Raw genomic sequence first — 27228 nt, forward strand, 5'->3', positions numbered from 1 at the left:
ATACATCCACAACTAAGCATTGTTTCTGCTTTGGTCCAGCCTTTTTATACATTTGTAAATTTTAAAACAATTCTCCCTAATAATTGGAGAACAAAAAAATTATGATGGCTTACAAAATATTTGCAACCACATGACAATGAAAAAACAAGATGTCAAGACTTGATAAATGTATTAATGTAGTATTTAAGAGAAAAAAACTACACTGCATATGCATGAATTAAAAGATTCATAAATTAATGCAAACAAATTATGTAAAAACCAGAGAAAACTCAAAGAAACTAGGAGTAGCCAAATAAAAATACACACAGGAATTAATGGAATAGAAAACAAACAATAAAAGAATCAACAACATTCAAAACTGCTTTTTGGAATAAACTAATGATATTTGCAAAATGCTGCAATAATTAAGGAAAAATAAAATAGCATTAGGAACAAATATATATTTTTTCAGATTCTTTTACATTATAGGTTACTACACATTGAATACAGTTCCTGTGCTATACAGCAGGTCCGTTTTTCTATTTAACAAATGCTGCTGGTAAATTGCTTCAGTGGTGTCTGACTTTTTGCAAACCCATGGAATATAGCCCTCCAGGCTTCTCTGTCCATGGGACTCTCCAGGTAAGAATACTGGAATATGTATTTTACATATAGTAGTATGCATCTGTTAATCCCAAACTCCTCATTTCTTTCTCCTTCCACAACCCCTCACTAAAAAATTTTTAAATTATTTCTTACATGTAGAATCGACAACAAAAAATGGAACTCATAGTTACAGAGAGCAGATTGGTGGCTGTCAGAGATGGAGGTTGGGACGTGGACAAAATGGGTGATGGTGATCAAAAAGTACAAACTTCTAGTTATAAAATAAACAAGTCCTAGGAATGAAATGTATAGCCTGGTGACTATAGTTAATACACTGTACTTTATATTTGAAAGTTGTTAAGAGAGTAAATCTTAGAAGTTCGCATAAGAAAAAATACTGTAACTATACGGTGCTGGACAGATTTACTAGATTTACTGTGGTGATCATTTCACAATATATACATATATCAAAACATTATATTGTACACTTAAAACATAATAAGTCAGTTAAGTCCAAATTTTAAAAAATATTTTTAAAAAAATTACTTCCTTTCCTGTTTCTCCCTTCTCTCTTCCTAATACTTCTATTATTTGAATGTTGGGACAATGTGGATGCATATTCTAGTTGTTTCATCTGCTCTATTTTATTTAATTACATTAATTTATCTGTTTATTGTTATTTGGCTGTATCAGGTGTTAGTTGTGGCACTCAGGATCTTCATTGTGTTATGTGGGAGATTTCATTCTGGAGCATGGACTCTGCAGTTGCAGAGTGCAGACTCCAGAGCAGGTGGGCTTCAGCAGTTGCAGCGTGCAGGTTATCAAGTGGTGGTACACAGGCTCCAGCACTTGTGGGCTCAGTAGCTGCAGTGCCCAGGCTTAGCTGCTCTGCAGCATGTGGGATCTTAGCTCCCCAACCAGGGATCGAACCCGTGTCCCCTGCATTGCAAGACAGATTCTTTACCACAGGACCACGAGAGAAGTTCCTTCTTTTCTATTTTAAAATCTCTTTGTCATTTTGTTCTGTTTTCTGGGGAAAATTTACTATATTCCAACTATCTGACTGAACGCTTTATACATTTTAAATTTCCAAATGGATTTTTTTGGGAAAATTCTTTATTATAGCCTCTTGTTTTTGTTCAAGGGTTAAAGTATGTTTTCATCTCTCTGAGAACATTAATTATGGTTCTTTTTAAGTTTTCTTCCATTCCTACTTGTTTCATATCTAGTTGTTTCAAGTTATATTTTTCTGTTTGGTTCTTGGCTATCTGTTCATATTAAAAATGCTAAGTATAAATATTTTGACTGGAAGTTCTGTGTACATGAATCTGAAGATTGTTGATGAATAAGCTTCAGCATGGTGAATTGGCTGGGCCATTAAAAATGACAAGGTTTTTGCAAGGTTTGGCTTCCCTGTAGAGGAACTGTTCAATCTGCATCCCAGGTGCACTGGGCTCATATGTGCATATGGCAAAGAGTAGAGGACTTGAAGGGATCTCTTGAATCAGTACTTAGATTTTCATAATGCAGACTTTCACTCAATCTCTGTATTTTCAGAGCAGAATCTCATTGAGTCCTCAACTGCACAGAAAGCAAACCTCCAGCTGTCTGCTGTGGAAGGGGAGGAGAACGGGTAAGCAAACACACTTTCAACCAACCCTATTTTCTCCAGACTTACGCTTGCTCCTACCTTTAGAAGTACCTAGTTCTACGAAGTTGAAAATGGAAAAATCCACATGCTCTGAACTCTCATCTCTCCTTCTACAATGCTTTTAGTAGCTTAGCAAATAAGATAGCTCAGCACCGCAAAATTAGTTCAATATAACAGGCTGATACCGGTAACTGACTTCAAGAGTTTATCCCTTTTAAACAAAGCTCTTCCTAACAAGACAAGGAAGTCCCCAAAGTCGTGTAACTAATTAATGTTCATTGATTTCACTTTCCCTTATAAAAACAGACATAAAGGCAAGGACCCTCAAATGAAACCACTTGGGGGATGGCCTCAGTATGCCTGGCCCTAAGCACTACTGTGGAATAATAAGAATTTGAGGAAATCATATACACTTTGATGCTTTCGTGCTTAAAAATAATAAACATTTTTCCCAATTTTATTGAGAAATAATTCATGTACAATAACTACTTATTTTAAAGCATATTAAATGAGTTCTGATAGATGTACATACTCACAAAATCACAATCAAGACAGAAAATTTCTATCATTTCTAAGAGCCCCCTATAGCTCTGTGCAATTCATTCCTCCCTTTTGCTCCTGGTCTCAGGCAACCACCAATGTGCCCCCTTCTCTTAATGCAGCAGTTGGGACCTCCAGTATAATGCTGAATGAAGCAGTAAAAAGCGACATGTTTGCCTTACTCTTCAACCTCAGGGGCAAAATATGCATTATTTCATCAGTAAATAGGATATTTGCTATAGGTTTTTGTGTAGAAGGCCCTTACCAGATCAAGAAAGTTTCTAGTCCTAATTTTTTAAGCAATTTTTATTATAAATGGGTGTTGGATTTTGTCAAACGCCTTTTTGTAATATTGAAATAATCACATTTTTCCTTTAGTTTAGTTAACTATACTGAATGATTTTCAAAGGCTAAATCAACCTTGTCTTCCATTAGCCATTTCCAGCAGTCAAAATTCTCTAGGATACGTGAATAACAAACACAATTAAAAGTGGTTTAATCATACATGGGTTTGTTTTTCTCACTTAACAAGTTTGAAGAAAGATACTCCAGCATGATTTATAAGCTCTCCAATGTTTTTAATGTCCCAAGCTCCTCCTTCTTCCCTGTTCCATCACTCTTAATGTATGACTTACCTCTTAATGATCTCAAGACGATAGCTAATTCATTTCCTGGCATAGATCTTCATCTTAGGTAGAAAAAGGAAAGAGGAAGCAAGCAAAAAGGAACTGGGGACACTTATCTTGGAAAAGTAATACTTTTCTATAAATCATTAGCACATTTCTATTTCAAGAGTCAGAGCTGTGTCACTTGGCTACATGTCATATATATGTATGACAAGTGACATACATGTGTCAAGGTACATACATATATATGTGTATGTGTGACATACATATACATACAGTTCAGTTCAGTCACTCAGTCGTGTCCGACTCTTTGTGACCCCATGAATCGCAGTACCCCAGGCCTCCCTGTTCATCACCATCTCCCGGAGCTCACTCAGACTCACATCCATAGAGTCCATGATGCCATCCAGCCATCTCATCCTCTGTCGTCCCCTTCTCCTCCTGCCCCCAATCCCTCCCAGCATCAGAGTCTTTTCCAATAAGCCAACTCTTCGCATGAGGTGGCCAAAGTACTAGAGTTTTAACTTTAGCATCATTCCTTCCAAAGAAATCCCAGGGCTGATCTTCAGAATGGACTGGTTGGATCTCCTTGCAGTCCAAGGGACTCTCAAGAGTCTTCTCCAACACCACAGTTCAAAAGCATCAATTCTTCAGCGCTCAGCCTTCTTCATAGTCCAACTCTCACATCCATACATGACTACTGGAAAAACCATAGCCTTGACTAGATGGACCTTAGTCGGCAAAGTAATGTCTCTGCTTTTGAATATACTATCTAGGTTGGTCGTAACTTTTCTTCCAAGGAGTAAGCATCTTTTAATTTCATGGCTACAATCACCATCTGCAGTGATTTTGGAGCCCCCCAAACTAAAGTCTGACACTGTTTCCACTGTTTCCCCATCTATTTCCCATGAAGTAATGGGACCAGATGCCATGATCTTCATTTTCTGAATGTTGAGCTTTAAGCCAACTTTTTCGCTCCTCTTTCATACAAGTGACATGCATATACAAGTGACATACACGTGTCACTTGGCTACAAGAGAGTTTGAGGGAGCTGAAGGTGAATTTTGTTTTCCTTTTTTCTTTTTTTTTACTAATTTAAAGTTACTTGGAAAAATGATTCACTGTTTGATGTTTAATTTTTTTCCATCTTATAATAAAAAATTTCAAATATGTACAAAAGTAGACAGGAAAGAATAATCACCATCATGCATTCAAAACATGACTTCAATTATCAACTCATAGCCAACACCACTCATCATTACCTCTATCCACTTTCACATACCACACTATTTTGAAGCAAACCTCAGACACTGTATTTTTTAATCAATAAGTATTTCAGTAGTCACCTCTACAAGATGAGGACTTTATAAATCTAACTATAATATCATTATCACATGTAAAGAAAAAATATAATTATTCATTAATTTCTTCAAATATCCAACCAATAGTCAAATTTCCCAGAGTTAAGTTTTTTTAACTGGACACATTTCTTCTGTTCCCCACCCCCAAGTCATGATTCTATCAGTGAAAAGGAGAGTACACAGTGAGTAGGCAAGCTACAGTACCTGCCACGCCATCTGTATTCTATATATACTACAAAAGTAGCTTGTCTAAAGAATGTTTCTGGGGAAAATAATACAATATGCTTCCTATAGTTAAAAATGCTATCAAATGAGCATTTTCAGTTAACAGTGACATTGAAACAGTAGTATTAGATTTTTTTAGGAGCGGCCAAGTTTCCCGCTTCAAAAGGTCTAACTTTATTGACCAATGAGATGTTTGTGAATTTTTTTTAAGTGGTTATATACAAATCCCAGCTAACTGGTTTGTATCTACAACAGTATATGTTCCTGTATCTACAACAGTATATGCTCCTTGAAGGCACTGGCCATATGTTTAGTCATAAATGTACATTCCATAACTCTAGCACAGAGGAGACATGCAGTAAAAAAATATCTGTTAAATGAATGAACAAGATGGAAGAAAGTAACCACATTTGTCAGGCATCTGTAATGACACAACTGAAATAAGGGGGCGGGGGAAGACTTCTAGAGTTAAAAAAAAGGTGACATGTATTTTTTCCCTCTACCATGTTTAATTTCCCTTATATCCATGGATGAATTTTTTTCTAAGCATCTTCAGGATATCTCATACCAATAAAAGTATGTTTGGGTTCCAACAGTATTTAAAAACAATCAATTTGTCTAGCAGTGTTTGAAATTTGGAAGGAAATGTTTTCAAATTCTCTAGCTGTATCAATATTTTGCTGAAATGGTATTAAAGGAGATAGCATAGTAGTTAACTGGTATGTCAATATTAAACCATGAAAAATATATAAATTTAATAATGGCTATTGCTTAATATTCACTATAAATGACTTTTTAACATGCTAGATCTCACTGTTATAGTAGTAAAGACATATAGCCTTTGAAAAGAACACAGGTTTCAGAGTCAGACAGATCTGGGTTCAAATCCTACAGGTTTGCTTATTGGGTAGTTGTTTATCCTTTCAAAACATGTTTTTCCTTTAAAATAAGAATAACAAAATAAAGCAAAAAAGAATAACAGCACTTACTCCAAGTGCTATTGTGAGAAATCAGTGATAACAATCAATAAAATTACCTGACATACAGTAATCACCCAAGAAATATGAAGTCACTATTGTGTAAGATTTTACTACAAAATGTTTCATTTTGTAAACATAAATAAACCCAAAACAAAGTTTAATACTCTAATATCAGATAAAAACAAACTTTTAGTTTTGAATAAAGAAAAATGTCCTCTCACTTATTTTTGAAAATACCAGAATCAAAAGCCAGAAGAGTCCTTATCTGTTTACAACTAAATCTGCTTATTAGTACTTGCTTTCCTGAGTTACATGAATAAAAGACCTTTTAATGAAATTCCTAGTTTCTTATCTCTAAAGAAATAAATGAATGTTTCTGGTACTGCTAATTCACTCCAAGTCTTACTGTATCTGAGTTAAACACATAATTAATATAACACTTGCCTAAAAGTCTAAAGAAAGCACGTGAGTAAAAACAATATTGAATCTTTGCTCATTTTATTATGAAAACTTAATTACTTTCTGGAAGAAGTAAGTCTTTTACCTTACTCTCTGTATTGTAGCACATCATATACTAAAATAATGACCTAATACTGTGGACAGATTCTCTCTCTCTCTCTGTCTCTCTCTCTCTCTGTCTCTCTCTCTGTCTCTCTCTCTCTCTCTCTCTCCACACACACACACACACACACACACACACACACACACACACAATGACATACATACTTCACTAACATGACTCACTTTCCCAGAAACTATTAATCACCATACCTTTTGTGGCAAAATTTTTAGATGCTGAATTCCCAGTAAGACATTTATGTTTTAATTTTTTTCTCTTTTCTTCCATTTGCTTTTCTTGATGATATAATTTTTCTTCTCTCTGAATTATTTTAAGTTCTTCAGCTTTTCTTTGACATTCTTTCCAGGCTTCCAATTCTTTAGTTGCTTTTATCCGTTCATTTTCTTTCATATCTTCTATTTTTTTCCTCTCTTCTTCTTCAATCTGTAAAAATTAAAATTACCAAATCCTTCAAAACATGTAAAAAGCAACATTTTAAAAATAAGAAATTCATTATAATAATTAGTTACTTTCACCTCTAAACACTTGTCATTAAAACTGCAGCAATAGTTAGCAATGAATAAAGAATTAAAACAGGAAAGGCAAATGATTTAGTAGAATGCTCAACAATCTGGGTGTCACTGAACACATATCTTAGTTTCCCTGGTAGCCCAGATGGTAAGGAATCTGCCTGCAACACAGAAAACCCGGGTTTGAGCTCTGGGTCAGGAAGATCCCCTGGAGAAGAGAATGGCAACCCACTCCAGTCTTCCTGCCTGTAGAATTCCATGGACAGAGGAGTCTGGCAGGCTACAGTTCATGCGGTCACAGGGTCGGACATGACTGAGTGACTAACACACACACATTGATGTGTTCTTGAGCAGTCACTTTCCCTAGCCTCAGTTTACTTGTATGTAAAATATAGGCATACATTCAATTAGATGATATGTAAGAGTTTGGTTAAAAAAAAAACACATGAAAAATTTGTGATTCTGAAAGTTAAGTCATTTGTCTCAAAACCCTTACATATACACAAATATGTATATGCAAACATTTGGCTTTCAAAAATGCCAGTCTTTCCCGTCTTAGGACTGAAGTCGCACTGACCTTCATCTGAGGAATGAGGGCATAAGAAGAAGGGATATAGAAAGCAGGAAGTAGGGAGTTCATCTCTGGTGGGTGGAAATGTTTGAACTTTGAATCCTGCTGTCAACTATGTTTGCTGCTGCTGCTAAGTCGCTTCAGTCGTCCCTGACTCTGCGCGACCCCACAGACGGCAGCCCACCAGGCTCTGCCTTCCCTGGGATTCTCCAGGCAAGAACACTGGAGTGGGTTGCCATTTCCTTCTCCAATGCATGAAAGTGAAAGTGAAGTCGCTCAGTCGTGTCCCACTCTTCGTGACCCCATGGACTGCAGCCCACCAGGCTTCTCCGTCCATGGGATTGTCCAGGCAAGAGAACTGGAGTGGGGTGCCATTCCTTCTCCCAACTATGTTTGCAGTAGCAGTTATTTGAAATTTCCACATGAAAAGCTAAATATCAGATGAATCTGAAAGCAATACATTGCTCAGTTGTGTGCCAACTTATCTCCCTTTCACAAACTTCATATGGTCAAGAGAAAAAAAATCTGTGTAACAGAGTAACTGATTAGTATATATAGTTAACTCCACTTTTCTAACTTTCCTATGGTAACAAGTATTTCTCACCTCTATTCTCTAGCGAAGCAGTGTCTAACAGAACTTTCAGAGGTAGTAATGTTCTGTACTACCCAATACATTAGCCACTAGCCACTTGTGGCTAATGAAGCACTGAAAATGTAGCTAGCGTGACTGAGGGCCTGAACTGTTCATTTTATTTAAGTTTCATTACTGTAAATTTAAATTAAATAGGACATCTGACACAACTGTAGAATGACATGCTGGGAAGAAATTTATAAGAGACTGAATTATTTTAGGATATGGAATTAAAACTACAAGTATGAAAACTGTGAAGTACCAAAGAAATATTTGCATGAGTTAATACCGTCCTCTAGAGACTAATTTTTTTTCCCTAGTAAACTGTGAAACACTGACATTAAAATAAATTTCATAGATTACTAACAGAAGCTTCTTGTAATCCCAGAATTGCTTCTAAGATCTAAATTAAGCACACAAGATGCTAACTACTACATGTCCTAAGTTCAGAGAGCTGCGGTGAGCTGTCAACAGGTTGGACCAGGACAAATCTGCACAGGACAATGAACCAGCATTTAAAGGCCTCACAACAGGTCATGATGAACAGTCAGTATTAGCTATAGGTAGCCACTACCTAAAGGATGATGACAACGTTCCCTAATTTAGTAATATATTTGCCTTTTCCCCCTCCTTCCTCTCTGCTCTAACACGTGGGAGGAAAAAGTATGTGAAGAGTCAGAACATCTTCACCCCTCACAATCCCTGTTGGGCGGAGTAAATTTTTAAAAGTTTTACAAATGCACATTTACCAAAAACAAGACTGTTCTTACAACCAAAAGTAACAAGTTCTATTATGCCAAGATGTAGTTAAGGGAAATATGTATGTGGATAGCCACACATGCATATGTACATATAAATATAATAGGCTGTATCACAAACATAAAAGTAGTCCTCAGGGATTAATGAGGAAGAGGAAGAATTATAAACGGCATCAACGAACAGGTCACAGAATGAACTGGAATGAAAAGAACGTGAAGAAGGTAATATCTTATGATTATGATAAAGAGAAAAGGGAGACTACATACAGCAAAGAAACAGAGACTGACACACATTAAATAATCCTTCAAGGTCTTATTTTTCACAAAATGCAATCAGGGGAACATACCATTTAAAGGAGGAATGTGTGGTAACAGAAAAATTCAGAAAGCTAGAAAAATAATCACCTTACATGAAGAACTGGATTTTAAGTCCCTTGTATTGCTCAAAAAAGGATACCACATAGTCTGGGATATGAGTTTAATATAGACAGCAAATGTAGGTAACTGAATAATGAGCAGCCTCTAATACAAATTCCTGAAGAAAGGGAAACCTATAATTATTTCAATCTGGAATGAATCTCTAGTTTATCAAGGCAATGTTCTTTATAAACCAATCTCATTTATGAATTAAAATGCAGAAATAATAAAATACTAGGAAATGAATCAAGGAAAATATTAGAACTATAATACATCTTGATCAAATATGCTGTTTCTTATTTATGATATTAGGCACTCAAAAGAAAAAAATAATATGATTTCAATACATGCCAATATACTAGTTTATACTGAAAAAAATATTTTTTAGATCAATAAAAGGAGTTACACAATATCATACTTTATGATGAAGCATTAGAAATATTTCCAGTAAAGTCCCTAAGGCCAATATGACTACTGTTTTACTATTTTCCTGGAGGGCATAACCTACACTACAGAATTTTTACAATAAATACATTTTTACAATTAAAAACTTTAAGAACTACAAACATATATTATACAGAGATAGAACCATCATTATTTGCAAATAATATCACAGACTACCTAAAAGAATACAAATAATAAATTGACAAACTATTAGAATGTAAGGGATTCCCTGGTAGCTCAGCTGGTAAAGAAACCACCTGCAATGCAGGACACCCCAGTTCAATTCCTGGGTCGGGAAGATGACCTGGAGAAGGGATAGGGTACCTACTCCAGTCAGTATTCTTGGGCTTCCCTGATGACTCAGATAGTAAAGAATCTGCCTCCAATGCTGGAGACCTGGGTTCTATCCCTGGGTTGGGAAGATCCCCTGGAGGAGGGCTTGGGAACCCACTCCAGTATTCTTGCCTGGAGCGTCCCCATGGACAGAGGAGCCTGGTGGGCTACAGTTCATGGGGTCACAAAGAGTTGGACACGACTGAGTGACTAAGCACAACACATTAGAATGAAAAGATTTCAAGGAGGCAATCACATACAGGATCAACTTACACAAACTCATAAAAACTAACTTTCCTACAAACTGGCAACAATCAGAAAATACAACAAAAAGGTCATTTCATTAGTAATTGCCATAAAAGCTTTTACAATGCTACAAATAAGCTTAGCAAAATATGAGCCAGCCCTATATGAAAGCTAAATAATTTTGCTGAGGAATATAAAATGTAAGTCTGAATAGACAGAGATAAATGCCACATTCCTGGAAGAAAACCTCAATGTCTTAAATACGTTGATATTCTGCAAATTAATTTATAAGTCAATTTAAATCTAATCAAAATATCAACAGAACTCTTAGGAATTTTGGTAATAAGTAAATGTGAAATTCATCCACAGCAGAAAACATGCAGGTTTTATGGAAGAATGAAGAGGTTGGCAATTTTCATCCATAAAGATTAAGTATAAAACTAAACAAATTTATCAAAAACAATCAATGCAAGGCAGTGGGAACTAACCAAAGGTAGCCTGCAAATTGATTAAGTGTTGATTCCAGAGAAACCGCTAAAGTCACAGGTTAAAAACTGTGAGAGGCTCTGCCCTTCTGCCTAAGATTTCTTCCAACCACTCGCTCCAGCCAGGGATGACAAGACAAACATTTTTACTAACATGAAACTAACAACAACAACAACAAAAACCCCAGCAGCTTTGTTAGCATAACAGTGGACTCATTTCAGGGTGGGGTAGTGAAAACCTGTGGCTTTGGTAGAGAAAAGTAGTAAATTTGGTTGGGAATGAAAAGGGAAAATTTGCAGCTGAGGTCTGAGGTTGAAGCCCTGGTCAGGGTAAGTGCCTGACTAGTCAGAAAATTAAAAGAAAGAGCATGTAAATTAGAGAGCCATGGAAGGTCTGTAATAAACTCACCATACACCTCTGGTGAAACAGAAAGTGACGCATTACTGGGGGATACTTGAGGAAGCCTGGCATAAAACAAAACCAAGGGATACTTGAGAACTTGCTCTAACTTTGAATGTATTCCCAAATCCACATACAGACCCATCAGCACAGGGGTGGAAGCCTTTTAAGCTGAAGGTATTCATCACTTGTGCGCAAGTCATCAGCTAACAAGTATGCAGACACAGGGAAGACAATTAAAGAAAAAACATAAGAAATTAAAAATAAGAATGAGAAAACTCAGCAGAAACATCAGCAGTTGTTTACCGCAAGTGAGTCCAGAGTGACTCCACGGTTAAAGTCCAGGCAAGTTATTAAAAGCTAAACAACTGTCAATCAATAAATAATTTTTTAGAACTCAGAATTATTATAATCTCTGAAAATGTCTCTCCTGGTGTCTCTGTCCATAAAGAATCCACCTGCAATGCAAGAGATTGCCTGCAATACAAGAGACCTGTTTGATCCCTGTGTTGGGAAGATCCCCTAGAGAAGAAAATGGCAACCCACTCCAGCATTCTTGCCTGGGAAATCCATGGACAGAGGAGCCTGGGGGGCAACAGTCCATGGGGTACCAAGAGTTGGACACAACTTAGTGACTAAGCCACCAACCACCAAAATGTGTAGTTTCCAACTAAAAATACATCAAGAAATAATTACCAAAAAACTTCTCAAATCTGATGAGAACATTACACTTTTCAGAGAATTTCAACCAAGAGTAAAATAAATACAAAGAGATACACCTACATAAAACTTAGTCAAACTACTACGTTAACCCAAAGACCAAACAAAAACCGGAAAATCTTTAAAGCAGAGAAAAAAAAGGACTCCTCATCATGTACAGAGGAGTAATGATACAATTAAAGGCTGATTCTTCATTAGAAACAATGGAAGTCAGAAAGCAGCGAAAGACCTGTTGTTCAAAGCACAGACAGACAGAAATTACTAGAGTAGATCCTGCAAAGTACTAGATTCTGCAAAACCATTCTTCATAAATGAAGATGAAATAAGCACATTCTAAGATAAATGAAAACTGAGAGAAACTATTTGTCACAGACTTGCCCAATAAGATATACTAAAGAAGATTCTTCAGGCTGAAAGGAAATGGTACTAAACACTAACTCAGATCTGTAAATGGGAATGAAGAATATGGGAAATGGTAAATATATGGGTAAGCATAAAAGACAATCCAAATGGATAAACAAAATGCGGTATACACATAATAACAGAACATTTTTCAGAATTAAAAAGGAAGAAAATTCTGAAACATGCTAAAAAGTAGGTGAACCCTGAAGACATTATGCTAAGTGAAATAAGCCAGGCACAAAAGGACAAACATAGTATGATTCCACTTACATGAGATACCTAGAGGAGTGAAATTCACAGAGACAAAATAAAATGCTGGTTGCTAGGGGCTTAGGGAAACGGGGAATGGGAAGTTATTATTTAATGGGTACAGAGTTTCAGTTTGGGAAAATTAAAAAAAATTCTGAAAATGGATGGCTGGTGATGGTGGCAACACAATGCGAATGTATGTAATGTGACTGAACTATATATTTATAAATAGTTAAAATGGCAAATTTTATGTTATTTATGTTTTATCCATTAAAAATTTTTAAAACACAGTATTTGATTGCTTTTCTTCTCTTTGAAAACTTGAGATTTTTTTAAAAAAACAATAATTTTTAAAGTAAAATTATAACTTTTTTTAATTTATAAAATTCATATACATATACCTATTCATGAATGGCAATAATAGCCCCAAAATAAAGAAAGAAAATGAAGCAGTAAAAGGCAAACTTGCTATATTTTACTGGAACTGAGTCAGTGTTAAACTGAAGAAGATCATGATTGTGATAAGCTAAAGGTGCATGTGGCAACCATTAAAAACTTGAATAACCTAAAATTTATATTCATATCATAAAAATTATGTTTATTTATATAGAGTATGTATACACACACACACATACACACATATATGTATAAAGCGAAAAGGTCAACAAAGGAGTTCCAGCTTCCATTCTGACAGGTTAAAGTGTGTCCTTTAGACGGACACACTAAAAACAAACCTGTTTGGACCCATCAGAGAAGTAAGTCACAGAGAAAACTGGTACTCTGAAACCCAGACAGACAAGTGTGTCCAGAAAAGACACAAAGATCTGCTTGTCTTTTCCAGAAGCAACTGGAGCTATAAACTGGCAGAAACACTTAAACGGTAACTTTGACAAAATGCTGGAGTCTGAGTGTGGCCCAGCACAGCAGTGAGAAACTCTGGGGAGCCACAGTCTTGGAGGGTGACCCCATATTTTTGTGAGCTTTACCATCACAAATCCCACTAGATTACCATGACTAAGATCTGAATAAGAACTCTGGCAGAAGGTGGGGAAGAAAAATCATTAAGAGCCTGCTATACAGAGTGAAGTAAGTCAGAAAGAGAAAAACAAATATGGCCTATTAATGCATATATATGGAATCTGGAAAAATGGTACTGATGAACCTATTTGCAGGGCAGGAACAGAGATGCAAACACAGAGATTTTGGACACAGTGAGGCAGGGGGGAGGAGAGGGTGGACGAATTGAGAGAGCAGCATTACAACATACACCGTATCATATGTATTAACGAAACAGATAGCTAACGGGAAGCTGACATATAACACAGGAAGCTCAACACAGGACTCTGTGACAACCGAGAGGGGTAGGATGGTATGGGGGGTGGAGGGAGGTTCAAGAGGAAAGGGACATAGGTGTACTTCTGGCTGATTCACATTGTTATATGGCAGAAGCCATACAATATTGTAGAGCAATTATCCTTAAAAAAAGAATTTTAAAAAATAATCATTGTGAAATACAGAAATACCCAAAGCATTCTCCATAACAAAGATCGACTCTCCTGTCAGAAAGAAAAGCAACCTGTCAAAGCTAAAGTCCCTTATCTGCACTGGGAGAAGGGAATTCTTCCCACCCCTGTCCTCCCCAGACTTCCTGTCCCACCTGAAGGGAGAAAAAAAAAAAAACACAGTTAGCTGTCAGACTTCAGGAAAATAGACAGGAACAATGCAGCAAGGGGAAAAAAGCTGTATCACTGGAAGAACATGTGTAAAAAGATCACACAACCAAGATACAGAACCATGAAAAGACTGGGATTTGATGGAAAGATGATAGAATATTTCCACTCCCTTACAATTTACTACCGCATCAACAGGGTTCCAGGATAATGACACTGGATCACAGAAGAAAAGAGCTGTATGACAAAGGCTCTTTCTGAGGATGAGTAGATAGGATAGAGAAGCCTAAAATTCAAGATTCAAAAGAGAACTGGAAAAAAAAAAACCCACTAGAGGAATTTGAAGCCTCTAATACCTATACCTGTACAGCTAACACAGCTAACATTAAACATAACCCCAAACCCTGTTAAAGTAAATAAATTTACTCACTAAAGTCCTATTAACCTTAGTTTCTATTACCTGATACAATATGACTAGTGTTCAATAACAACAAAATTGTAAGGCATGCCAAAAGCTAAGTAAAAAAACATTGCAAAGAGACAAGCAAAAATCAGAACCAGTCTCAGATATGACACAGATGTAAGAATTATTAGGCATGGAATTTAAAATAACTGTTTAATATGTCAAGGGCACTACTGGGAAAAAAACATTCGAAAATGCCTAAGAGTATCTTTAAGCTTTAAGCTTTATTATCAACAAAGAACACTGCCTGCCATTCTGGTAATGAACTATGTTGTCCACCATCAAGCCATCAGTCAACTGCAGACGCACCAGTGGTGCAGGATACTGGCCCTAGACAGTTAAGAAGCATTTCAAAGGAATGTTTCAATAAGCACATTATCGAGCATCTTCCCACACACAGAAAAGCACTAAAAACATTAACTTGAGATGTCTGTTTCCTGTGACAAGCAGTAGTCTTTTGATGTTCAACTACATGGTTTTAGTTTGTTCGTTTTTTCAGCAAAAACCCTTCTATCCCAGGTCCTTCTTCACCTCTGTGGGACAGTTCCCCAGAGCTATCTGAGAGGCTGTTTCCAGGGCTACAGTCCTCAGCTGGGTCCTTAGTAAAAACATAACTCTTAATTTTTAGGCTATGTGTTATTTTTTCGCCCAATATCTTTCACATGGAGCTATATATCATTCTAACAATGAGCTAAGAAAAGTGATATATTAATTCAGCCTGAAGTTTCATATAGTGTAAAATTTCTATAAATTTCTGAAATTTAATTATTTAGTTGTTTATTTCTGTAGAAAACATAATCTGGTGTTTAGAATGATATGTGTTCAGTTCAGTTCAGTCGTCAAGTCATGTCCGACTGCGACCCCATGAACTGCAGCACGCTAGGGCTCCCTGTCCATCACCAACTCCTAGAGTTCACTCAAACTCTTGTCCACCGAGTCAGTGATGCCATCTAGCCATCTCATCCTCTGTCGTCCCCTTCTCCTCCTGCTCCTGATCCCTCCCAGCATCAGGGTCTTTTCCAGTAAGTCAACTCTTCCCATGAGGTGGCCAAAGTACTGGAGTTTCAGCTTTAGCATTAATCCTTTCAATGAACACCCAGGACTGATCTTTAGGAGGGACTGGTTGGATCTCCCTGCAGTCCAAGGGACTCTCAAGAGTCTTCTCCAACACCACAGCTCTAAAGCATCAATTCTTCGGCGCTCAGCTTTCATAACAGTCCAACTCTCACATCCATACATGACCACTGGAAAAACCATAGCCTTGACTAGACAGACCTTTGTTGACAAAGTAATATTTCTGCTTTTCAATATGCTATCTAGCTTGGTCATAACTTTGCTTCTAAGGAGTAAGCGTCTTTTAATTTCATGGCTGCAATCACCATCTGCAGCGATTTTGGAGCCCAAAAAAATAAAGTCTGACATTGTTTCCACTGTTTCCCCATCTATTTCCCATGGAGTGATGGGACTGGATGCCATGATCTTTGTTTTCTGAATGTTGAGCTTTAAGCCAACTTTTTCACTCTCCTCTTTCACTTTCATCAAGAGGCTTTTGAGTTCCTCTTCACTTTCTGCCATAAGGGTGGTGTCATCTGCATATCTGAAGTTATTGATATTTCTCCCGGCAATCTTGATTCCAGCTTGTGCTTCTTTCATCCCAGTATTTCTCATGATGTACTCTGCATAGAAGTTAAATAAGCAGGGTGACAATATACAGCTGTGACATACTCCTTTTCCTATTTGGAACCAGTCTGTTGTTCCATGTACAGTTCTAACTCTTGCTTCCTGGCCTGCATATAGGTTTCTCAAGAGGCAAGTCAAGTGGTCTGGTATTCCCATCTCTTTCAGAATTTTCCACAGTTTACTGTGATCCACACAAAGGCTTTGGCATAGTCAATAAAGCAGAAATAGATGGTTTTCTGGAACTCTCTTGCTTTTTCAATGATCCAGCAGATGTTGGCAATTTGATCTCTGGTTCCTCTGCCTTTTCTAAAACCAGCTTGAACATCTGGAAGTTCATGGTTCACGTACTGCTGAAGCCTGGCTTGCAGAATTTTGAGCATTACTTTACTAGTGTGTGAGATGTGTTCAGCTAAAACATAATAAAATTGATTTTCATTCAGTTCTCTTCTCCCTAAAAACTGAATCATGTTCCCCCAAATCTGTGTGTTGAAACTCTAACACTCACGCAATGAAACAATATTTGGAGATAAGGCTTACAATTACAGGGAGGAAATTAATATTAAACGAGGTGATAAGGGTAGAGCCTTGATTGACTAGGATTATTGTCTTTGTAAGAAGTGACACTCTCTCTGTGTCTATCATGTAGGGACACAGCCAGCTGCAAGCCAGAAAGAGAGGCCTCATCATAAAATGAACTAACCTGAAGCCAGATATTGAACTTCCCAGCTTCCAGAACTGTAAAAATAAATTTCTATTACTTAAGGTGCACAGTCTGTGTTTTTGCTATTGGCCTGTTATGGCAACCCAAGCAGACTAGGACATTGTCTTTTCCCTTTGGCACATTCTCAGATAGGCCAAAGGTGGCCCAAAGACATCAGTAAGAGCCGTAAGAAGAACCAAAGGCTAAATAATTCATAACTGAGAAGAGCTTATTTAATTCACCAGCAAATTTGGACGCAGGGATTCTACCTTTCAGTTTACTTAACTAAACTAAAATCTGGACTTTCATACAAAGCATAAGAATTTGTAAGTGCCTTGGAAACTCCATGTGTAGATAAGGATGGCTTCCCAGGTGGATCAGTGGTAAAGAATCTGCCTGCCTATACAGAAGATGCAGGAGATGCCAGTTTGACCCCCGGGTCAGGAAGATCCCCTGGAGGAGAAAATGGCAATCCATTTTAGTATTCTTGCCTGGAAAATCCCATGGACAGAGAAGCCCAGTCCAGGGGGTCACAAAGAGGCACATACAACTTAGTGATTAAGCACACAGACATAGATAAGAGTAAACTCTTACTAAAGTGTTAGCTCTATCTGTCCTTGAATAAAAGTTATTACTTGATAGAAAATTCTTTGGTCTTACACTATATGACTTTACAGTCTTATCATGATTTGCTGGTATCTTTTAAAGATCCAGCTTTGGCTTACTGTTGAAGAAATCATCCTGAAGTCAGTACTCAGGTTTACTACACAGAGACACAGTACTGATATATTTAATGAAGCGAAAAGCCAAGGAGAAAAGGAAAGATATAAGCATCTGAATGCAGAGTACCAAAGAATAGCAAGAAGAGATAAGAAAGCCTTCTTCAGCGATCAATGCAAAGAAATAGAGGAAAACAACAGAATGGGAAAGACTAGAGATCTCTTCAAGAAAATTAGAGATACCAAGGGAACATTTCATGCAAAGATGGGCTCGATAAAGGACAGAAATGGTAGAAGATATCTAAGATATCTAACAGAAGCAGAAGATATTAAGAAGAGGTGGCAAGACTACACAGAAGAACTGTACAGAAAGGATCTTCACGACCCGGATAATCACGATGGTGTGATCACTCATCTAGAGTCAGACATCCTGGAATGTGATGTCAAGTGGGCATTAGGAACCATCACTACCAACAAAGCTAGCGGAGGTGATGGAATTCCGGTAGAGCTATTTCAAATCCTGAAAGATGATGCTGTGAAAGTGCATTTGGAAAACTCAGCAGTGGCCACAGGACTGGAAAAGGTCAGTTTTCATTCCAATCCCAAAGAAAGGCAATGCCAAAGAATGCTCAAACTACTGCACAATTGCACTCATCTCACACGCTAGTAAAGTAATGCTCGAAATTCTCCAAGCCAGGCTTCAGCAATACATGACCCATGAACTTCTGATGTTCAAGCTGGTTTTCAAAAAGGCAGAGGAACCAGAGATCAAATTGCCAACATCTGCTGGATCATGGAAAAAGCAAGAGAGTTCCAGAAAAACATCTATTTCTGCTTTATTGACTATGCCAAAGCCTTTGACTATGTCAATCACAGTAAACTGTGGAAAATTCTGAAAGAGATGGGAATACCAGACCACCTGACCTGCCTCTTGAGAAATCTGTATGCAGGCCAGGAAGTAAGAGTAAGAACTGGACATGGAACAACAGACTAGTTCCAAATAGGAAAAGGAGTATGTCACAGCTGTATATTGTCACCCTGCTTATTTAACTTCTATGCAGAGTACATCATGAGAAACGCTGGACTGGAAGAAACACAAGCTCGAATCAAGATTGCTGGGAGATATATCAATAACCTCAGATATGCAGATGACACCACCCTTACGGCAGAAAGTGAAGAGGAACTCAAAAGCCTCTTGATGAAAGTGAAAGAGGAGAGTGAAAAAGTTGGCTTAAAGCTCAACATTCAGAAAACGAAGATCATGGCATCTGGTCCCATCACTTCATGGGAAATAGATGGGGAAACAGTGGAAACAGTGTCAGACTTTATTTTTTTGGGCTCCCAAATCACTGCAGATGGTGACTGCAGCCATGAAATTAAAAGACGCTTACTCCTTGGAAGAAAAGTTATGACCAACGTAGATAGCATATTCAAAAGCAGAGACATTACTTTGCCGACTAAGGTCCGTCTAGTCAAGGCTATGGTTTTTCCAGTGGTCATGTATGGATGTGAGAGTTGGACTGTGAAGAAGGCTGAGCGCCGAAGAATTGATGCTTTTGAACTGTGGTCTTGGAGAAGACTCTTGAGAGTCTCCTGGACTGCAAGGAGATCCAACCAGTCCATTCTGAAGGAGATCAGCCCTGGGATTTCTTTGGAAGGAATGATGCTAAAGCTGAAACTCTAGTACTTTGGCCACCTCATGCGAAGAGTTGACTCATTGGAAAAGACTCTGATGCTGGGAGGGATTGGGGGCAGGAGAAGGGGAAGACACAGGATGAGATGGCTGGATGGCATCACTGACTTGATGGACGTGAGTCTGAGTGAACTCTGGGAGTTGGTGAAAAGTATGGGCAACTGACTCCATACATAGAGCATTAAAAAAATTACTGTCCTAAAATTATCTACTTACAAACCTTCAGTAACTTCCCAAAAAGCTCACTAGGGTCTAGATTCAGGGACGCGGGGAAAGGAGAAAAAGAAGACCAACTGTCCTGCACTCAAGGTGTAACAGCTCTGAAAAACTGACCACAGACTTTCTCTAAGCTCATGAGGCAATAGGACAAATGAAATTAAAAAAAAAAAAAAAAAAAAAAGATTTTAACCATACCTCTGGAAAAGATGAAAAAGTCTGCAGTAAACAAAAAAGTGGACTTATATATAATTGCTGAAATTTATTTCTGCACAGACTCTGTGAATTTGAGATATGCTTACACAAAAAGGAAGTAAGTTAGCAGACTTGACAAAGTGTAAATACAAGAAAGACAGTGTCAAAGATACTGTCCTTTCTCATGATAACATGCTAATGGCTACAGTTAATTTTTCATATGTTTGGAAATTTGGTAGATGTACATAGAGTTTTAGTAAATTTCTGTTAGAACAAAAAGAAATTAAAAGTCTAAAAATAATCATAGGAAGATAAGCATTGTTCTGTTTTCAAAAATAAATGTTTTCTTATTAGGAAAAATAAATGTTTATTATTAGAAAAACATAAAAAATACAAAAAAAAAAAACAAAAAAGAAAATTACAAGAGATCTTACTCCCCATTCATTTTCTATACTTTTTAAATTATAAAAATAAGATTTCATGTAAAGGCCTTTTCAAATTGTCAGAAAACACATAGATATGGTAAAATATTAACTGAAATAGAAGTCTTTCTTCAGATTCAAATGTAGCAACTACCCGGGACCCAGAATAACCAAAAATACAAAGCTGGAAGGCTCATATTTCTCAATTTCAAAATAAATTATTTACAAAGCTCCAGTAATGAAGAAAGTGTGGTATTGGGTTTACCTGGTGGTCCATTGGTTAAGAATCTGCCTTGCAGTGCAAGGGACTCGGGTTCAATCCCTGGTCAGGGAACTAACATCCCACACACCATGGAGCAACTAAACCAGTGTACCACAACTACTGACGCTGCGTGCCACAACCTGAGAGTCTGGGCACTGCAACAAAAGATCCTGCATGCCACAACTAAGACCCGACACAGCCGAACAAATTAAATAAAAATAAAATTAATTAATTAAAGAAATAAAGTGTGGTACTGACATAAGGACAGACACAGAGACCAATGGAATAAAACTGAGAGTCCAGAAATAAATCTACACATCTATGCACTGACAGCTTTTTGATAAGGTTACCAAAACCTTTCAATGAGGGCAAGAATAGGCTTTTTAACAAATGGTGCTAGAACAACTGAATATCCACCAGCCAAAGCCAGGAAAATCCATGGTCAGAGGAGCCTGGTGGGCTGCAGTCCATGAGGTCACTAAGAGTCGGACACGACTGAGCGACTTCACTTTCACTTTTCACTTTCATGCACTGGAGAAGGAAATGGCAACCCACTCCAGTGTTCTTGCCTGGAGAATCCCAGGGACATGGGAAGCCTGGTGGGCTGCCGTCTATGGGGTCGCACAGAGTCGAACATGACTGAAGCGAGTTAGCAGCAGCAGCAGCAGCAGCATACTGCACACCATATACGAAAATTAGCTAAAAATGGAACAACAATCTAAATATAAGGAGTAAAAACATAAAATTCTTAGAACACATAGGGTAAATGTTCATGAATTTGGATTTGGCAACAGATTTTTAGATATGACTAACACCAGAAGAATGAGCAACAAAAGAAAAAAAGATAAACATATTGTCCTTTAAATTTAAACCTTTCATGAGGCTTCCCTGGTGACTCAATGGTAAAGAATCTGCCTGACAATGCAGGAGACAACGTTCAACACCCTGTCTGGGAATATCCCAAGATGCCACAGAGCAACTAAGACCCTGCGCCACAACTATTAAGCCTGTGCTCTAGAGCCCAGGAACCACAGCTACTGACCCTGCGTGGCAACTACTAAAGCACGCACCCCCTACAGCCTGTGCTCCACATCAGAAGCCACCACAGTGAGAAGCTCACACACTGCAACTGGAATGAAGCCCCTGCTAGCCACAACCAGAGAAAAGCCCAGTCAGCAACAAAGACCCAGTATGGCCAAAAAGAAATATATATATTAGAAGAGACACTTTGTGTACCAAAGGATACTACCAAAGAAGGATACTATCAAAGTGAAAAAACAATCTACAAAATAGAAGAAAGTATCTGAAAGTCGTTAGTAAAGGCCTAGTATCTGGAATATGTAAAGAGCTCATACAACACAACAACAAAACACAGGGAGAACAAGACGGCGGAGGAGGAGGTGGACGCGGAGCACATCTCTCTCCACAGATACATCAGGAATACGCCTTCAAACACAGAAGTGCATGCAGACCAGCTGAGAGCAGACAGACGTACCTGACCAGCAGAAAAGAATATATAGACCCACACAAAACTCAGTAGGAGGAAGGAACTAGGGGGAAAACACCAGTGTTAGTAGGACGGGACCTGCCCTCAGCGGGTGGGGAACTGAAGCAGGGGTCCGATCCCCACACTGGGGCAACTGTCTGAGTCAGAGAAACATTTAAGGCTGAGAGTGAAACAGCCGATCTGTGCAGCCGAAATGGAATGACAATCAGATAGTCCTTGCCGCGGACAGGGACACAGGTCCTCTGGAAGGCACAGCAGCTGGCAGCTGGAGTTTAGGGATTGTGGAGCAATCCCAGGTCGAGGGCTGCTGTTGACTGCAGAGAGACGGATAGAGGGGATGTGAGGGAGGAGACTGTGGTGGGAAATGCCTGTGGAGGAAAGCCGGGCAGCCATAGCAGCAAGGCAGTGTTGCTGAGTCACGCATAGGAGGTGGAGCCATTACCGTAGCCTCTCTCTCCCCACACACCTGCATGGACCGCGGAACAATAGAGAGGCTGGCCCATCAAACACTAGCCACACTGAACTACAGAGTAGGACCCCACCCAGGGTGCTCCTTTCAGTGCCCAGCGAGGGGGGCCCCTCTGTGTGCCTGACATGCCAAACAACAGAGAAGGACACAAGACAAGGGAACCCTCTAAGTGTCTGAACGGCAGAGCTACAGAAACAGACGGCCAAAGAGGCCTTCTGACTGCCAGCTGCAAGAGGCTCAAAAAAAGACACTGATAGGGCCATAACTCCTGTGGCAAAGGTAGTCCATGTCCCAGCACACTAGGCACCACCAGGGTCTCTGAAGCCAAGCAGCTGTGCCACCTTCACGGTCAACTCTCACTGGGGAAGAGCTGCCACAGGCAAAAAATGTCTTGCATCTATGCACGCAGGGTCGTTTTGGTCATGTCCAGCTCTTTGCGACCCTGTAGACTGTGGCCTGCCAGGCTTCTCTGTCAGGGGGATTCTCTAGGCAAGAATACTGGAGCATATTGGCCAATACTGGTTGCCATACCCTTCGAGAGTGCTATATTCCTGCTGCCCTAGCCGGCAACTCCCCTGAGCACCTGCTGCTGCCAGAACCCCTGCGACCCAAGCAGCTGCACCACCTCCACACCTGGCCCTCACAGGAGCAGACCCAAGTCCTCCAGGGCAGCCGCAGTAGCAAACCTCAGTGGACGACCCACATGCAGAAAAGGAAATAAAACCACAATTGAAACCCAGGGGCAGTGGGGCTAAGGAAGAAGACCCCAAACCTTCCCATCAGCTATACAAGCTGCAGATTAAATCCACACGATCAGCTAGGCAGACTCTGTGTCTATGGAGTATATAAAAGGTCATTGAGAGCTCCCACAAAAGAAAACACACTAGCTCTAATAGCTGTGGACACTGGAGGCAAGAACACACAGGAGGAGGACCAGAACAACCCAATTACAAGAACCGAAATTGAAGCTGTGAACAAAAATCTCCCAAAAAACAAAAGCCCAGGGCCAGATGGCTTCACAGGAGAATTCTATCAAACATTTAGAGAAGAGCTAATGCCTATCCTTCTAAAGCTCTTTCAAAAAATTTCAGAGGAAGGAACATTTCCAGACTCATTGTACAAGTCCACCATCACCCTGATACCAAAACCAGACAAAGACAACACAAAAAAAGAAAGCTATAGGCCAATATCACTGATGAACATAGATGCAAAAATCCTCAACAAAATTTTAGCAAACAGAATTCAGCAACACATCAAAAAGCTCACACACTATGATCAAGTTGGATTTATTCCAGGGATGCAACGATTCTTCAATATACACAAATCAACCTATGTGATATACCGTATTAACAAATTGAAAGATAAAAACTATATGATAACCTCAATAGATACAGAAAAAGCTTTTGACCAAATTCAGCACCCATTTATGATTAAACTCGTCAAAAAATGGGCATAGAAACAACCCACCTCAACATAGTAAAGGCCATATATGATAAGCCTACAGCAAACATTATTCTCAATAGTGAAAAACTGAAAGCATTCCCTCTAAGATCAGGAACAAGGGTGTCCACTTTCACCACTATTATCCAACATAGTTCTGGAAGTCCTAGCTACAGCAATCAGAGAAGAAAAAGAAATAAAAGGAGTCCAGATCGGAAAAGAAGTAAAGCTCTCACTGTCTGCAGATGACATGATACTGTACATAGAAAACCCTAAAGGTAGTATCAGAAAATTACTACAGCTGATCAGTGAACTTAGCAAAGTTGCAGGATACAAAATCAATACACAGAAATCACTTGCATTTCTATACACTAACAATGAAAAATCAGAAAGAGAAATTAAGGAATCAATTCCATTCACCATTGCAACAAAAAGAATTAAATATCTAGGAATAAACTTATATAAGGATACAAAAGAACTGTACACAGAAAATTTTAAGACACTGATGAAAGAAATCAAAGATGACACAAACAGATGGAGATATATTCCACGTTCCCAGGTAGGAAGACTCGATATCCTGAAAATGACTATACTACCAAACGCAGTCTACAGATTCAATGCAATCCCTATCAAATTACCAATGGCATTTTTCACAGAAATGGAACAAAAAATTTCACAATTCATATGGAAACACAAAAGACCCTGAATAGCCAAAACAGTCTTCAGAAAGAAGAATGGAGCTGGAGGAATCAACCTTCCTGACTTCAGATTATACTACAAAGCTACAATCATCAAGACAGTATGGTACCGGCACAAAAACAGAAATATAGACCAATGGAATAAGATAGAAAGCCCAGAAATAAACCCATGCACCTATGGGTACCTTATTTTTGACAAAAGAATATATACAATGGGACAAAGACAGTCTCTTTAATAAATGGTGCTGGGAAAATGGGACAGCTACATGTAAAAGAATGAAATTAGAACACTTCCTAACACCACACAAAAGGATAAACTCAAAATGGATTAAAGACCTAAATGTAAGACCAGAAGCTATGAAACTCTTAGAGGAAAACAGAGGCAGAACACTTGATGACATAAATCAAACCATGATTCTCTATGACCCACCTCTTAGAGAAATGGAAATAAAAACAAAAGTAAAAAAGTGGGACCTGATTAAACTTAAAAGCTTTTGCACAGCAAAGGAAACTATAGGCAAGGTGAAAAGATAACCCTCAGATAGGAGAAAATTAATAGCAAATGAAACAGCTGACAAAGGATTAATTTCCAAAATATACAAGCAGCTCACACAACTCAATGCCAGAAAAACAAATAACCCAATCAAAAAGTGGGGTAAAGATCTAAACAGACATTTTCCAAAGACACACAGAAGGCTAACAAACAAAGGAAAAGCTGTTCAACATCACTCATTATTAGAGAAATGCAAATCAAAACTACAAAGAGATATCACCGCACACTGGTCAGAATGGCCGTCAACAGAAAGTCTACAAACAATAAATGCTGGAAAGGGTGTGGAGAAAAGGGAACGCTCTTGCACTGTTGGTGGGAATGTAAATTGATACAGCCACTGTGGAGGATGGTATGGAGATTCCTTAAAAAACTAGGAATAAAACAACAAAAAGACAAATATTCCAATTATAAAATGGGTAAATGACTTAAATAGACATTTTGGCAAATAAGATATACAAATGGCCAAGAAACACATGAAAAGATGCTCAAAAATCACCAATGTCAGAGAAATGCAAATCAACCACACTGAGATACCAATTCACATCTGATAAGATGGCCATAATTTTTTTAAAAAAGGAAAATAACATGTGTTAACAAGGGAGGAAGAAACTGGAATCATCATATACTGCTGGAAAGAATGTAAAATGGTGTACCAATTATGAGAAATTATTTGGTGATTACTCAAAAAATTAAATATATGATTACAAATGACCCAGCAATTCTATTCCTAGATTTATACACAAATCAGTTGAAAACATTTACTCAAACAAATACTTATAAGTGAATGTTAACAGTAGCACTATTTACAAAAGCCAAAAGATGAAAAGAAACTAAATTTCCACCAACTGATGAATGGATAAACAAACTGCAGTACACTCATGCAATGGAATATTGTTCAGCCATAAAAACAGTAAAGGTCTCAGACATGTTACAACATAGATAAATTCTAAAAATATTATATTAAGTGAAAGACTGAAGACACCAAAGGCCACATATTGTATGTGAAAGGTCCAGAATAGGCAAATTCATAGAGACAAAAAAGAGCTTAGGGATTTTTAGGTGAGGGAAGAGTGAGGAGTGACTACTAATGGGTACAGGGTACCTTTCTAAGGTGGTGAAAATATTCCAAAATTAGATAGTAATGATGGTTGTATAACCTGTGAATAAACAAAGCCAAAGAATTAGACACTTTTTTTTTTTCCTATATATATGTATGGACCACCGTGGTGGCTCAGTGGTAAAGAATCCACCTACCACTGCCAGGAGACACAGTTTCGATCATTAGGTTGGGAAGATCCCCTAGAGAAAGAAATAGCAATGATACTCTAGTATTCTTGACTAGGAAATCTCATGGACAGAGGAGCCTGGTGGGTTACAGTCCATGGGGTTGCAGAAGAGTTAGACGTGACTTAGTGACTAAACAACAAATATATATGTACACATACACACACAAAACAGAGTATTATTCAACCTTAAAAAAGAAGGAAATCTTGCCATGTGCAATAACATGGAAGAACCTGGAAGGCAGTACACTGAGCAAAATAAGCCACACAAAGACAAATACTGCATGGTACCACGTGCTGAGCTTAGTCGCTCAGTCATATCTCACTCTTTGCAACCCCATGGACTGTAGCCCAGCAGATTCCTCTGTCCATTGGGATTCTCCAGGCAAGAATACTGGAGTTGGTTGCCATGCCCTCCTTCAGGGGATCTTCCCAACCCAGAAATCGAACCCAGGTCTCCCACAATGCAAGTAGATTCTTTACCATCTGAGCCACCAGGGAAGCCCATACATGGAATCTTAAAAAAAAAAAATCAGAATCACAGA

At 38.3% G+C, this 27228-nt stretch overlaps 1 protein-coding gene across 3 annotated transcripts in view; it reads right to left on the minus strand.

Moving 5' to 3' along the window:
• DYX1C1 (dyslexia susceptibility 1 candidate 1) overlaps window positions 1-27228 on the minus strand; it is a 68229-nt gene that overhangs the window by 25088 nt on the left and 15913 nt on the right. For all 3 annotated transcript variants that reach the window (XM_005685737.3, XM_005685736.3, XM_005685738.3), the window contains exon 4: window positions 6740-6971. In XM_005685737.3, the coding sequence (XP_005685794.1) occupies window positions 6740-6971 (232 nt within the window). The remainder of the gene's footprint in view (window positions 1-6739; window positions 6972-27228) is intronic.

This window comes from Capra hircus, chromosome 10 (genome assembly GCF_001704415.2).
Source record: "Capra hircus breed San Clemente chromosome 10, ASM170441v1, whole genome shotgun sequence".
Lineage (NCBI taxonomy): Eukaryota > Metazoa > Chordata > Mammalia > Artiodactyla > Bovidae > Capra > Capra hircus.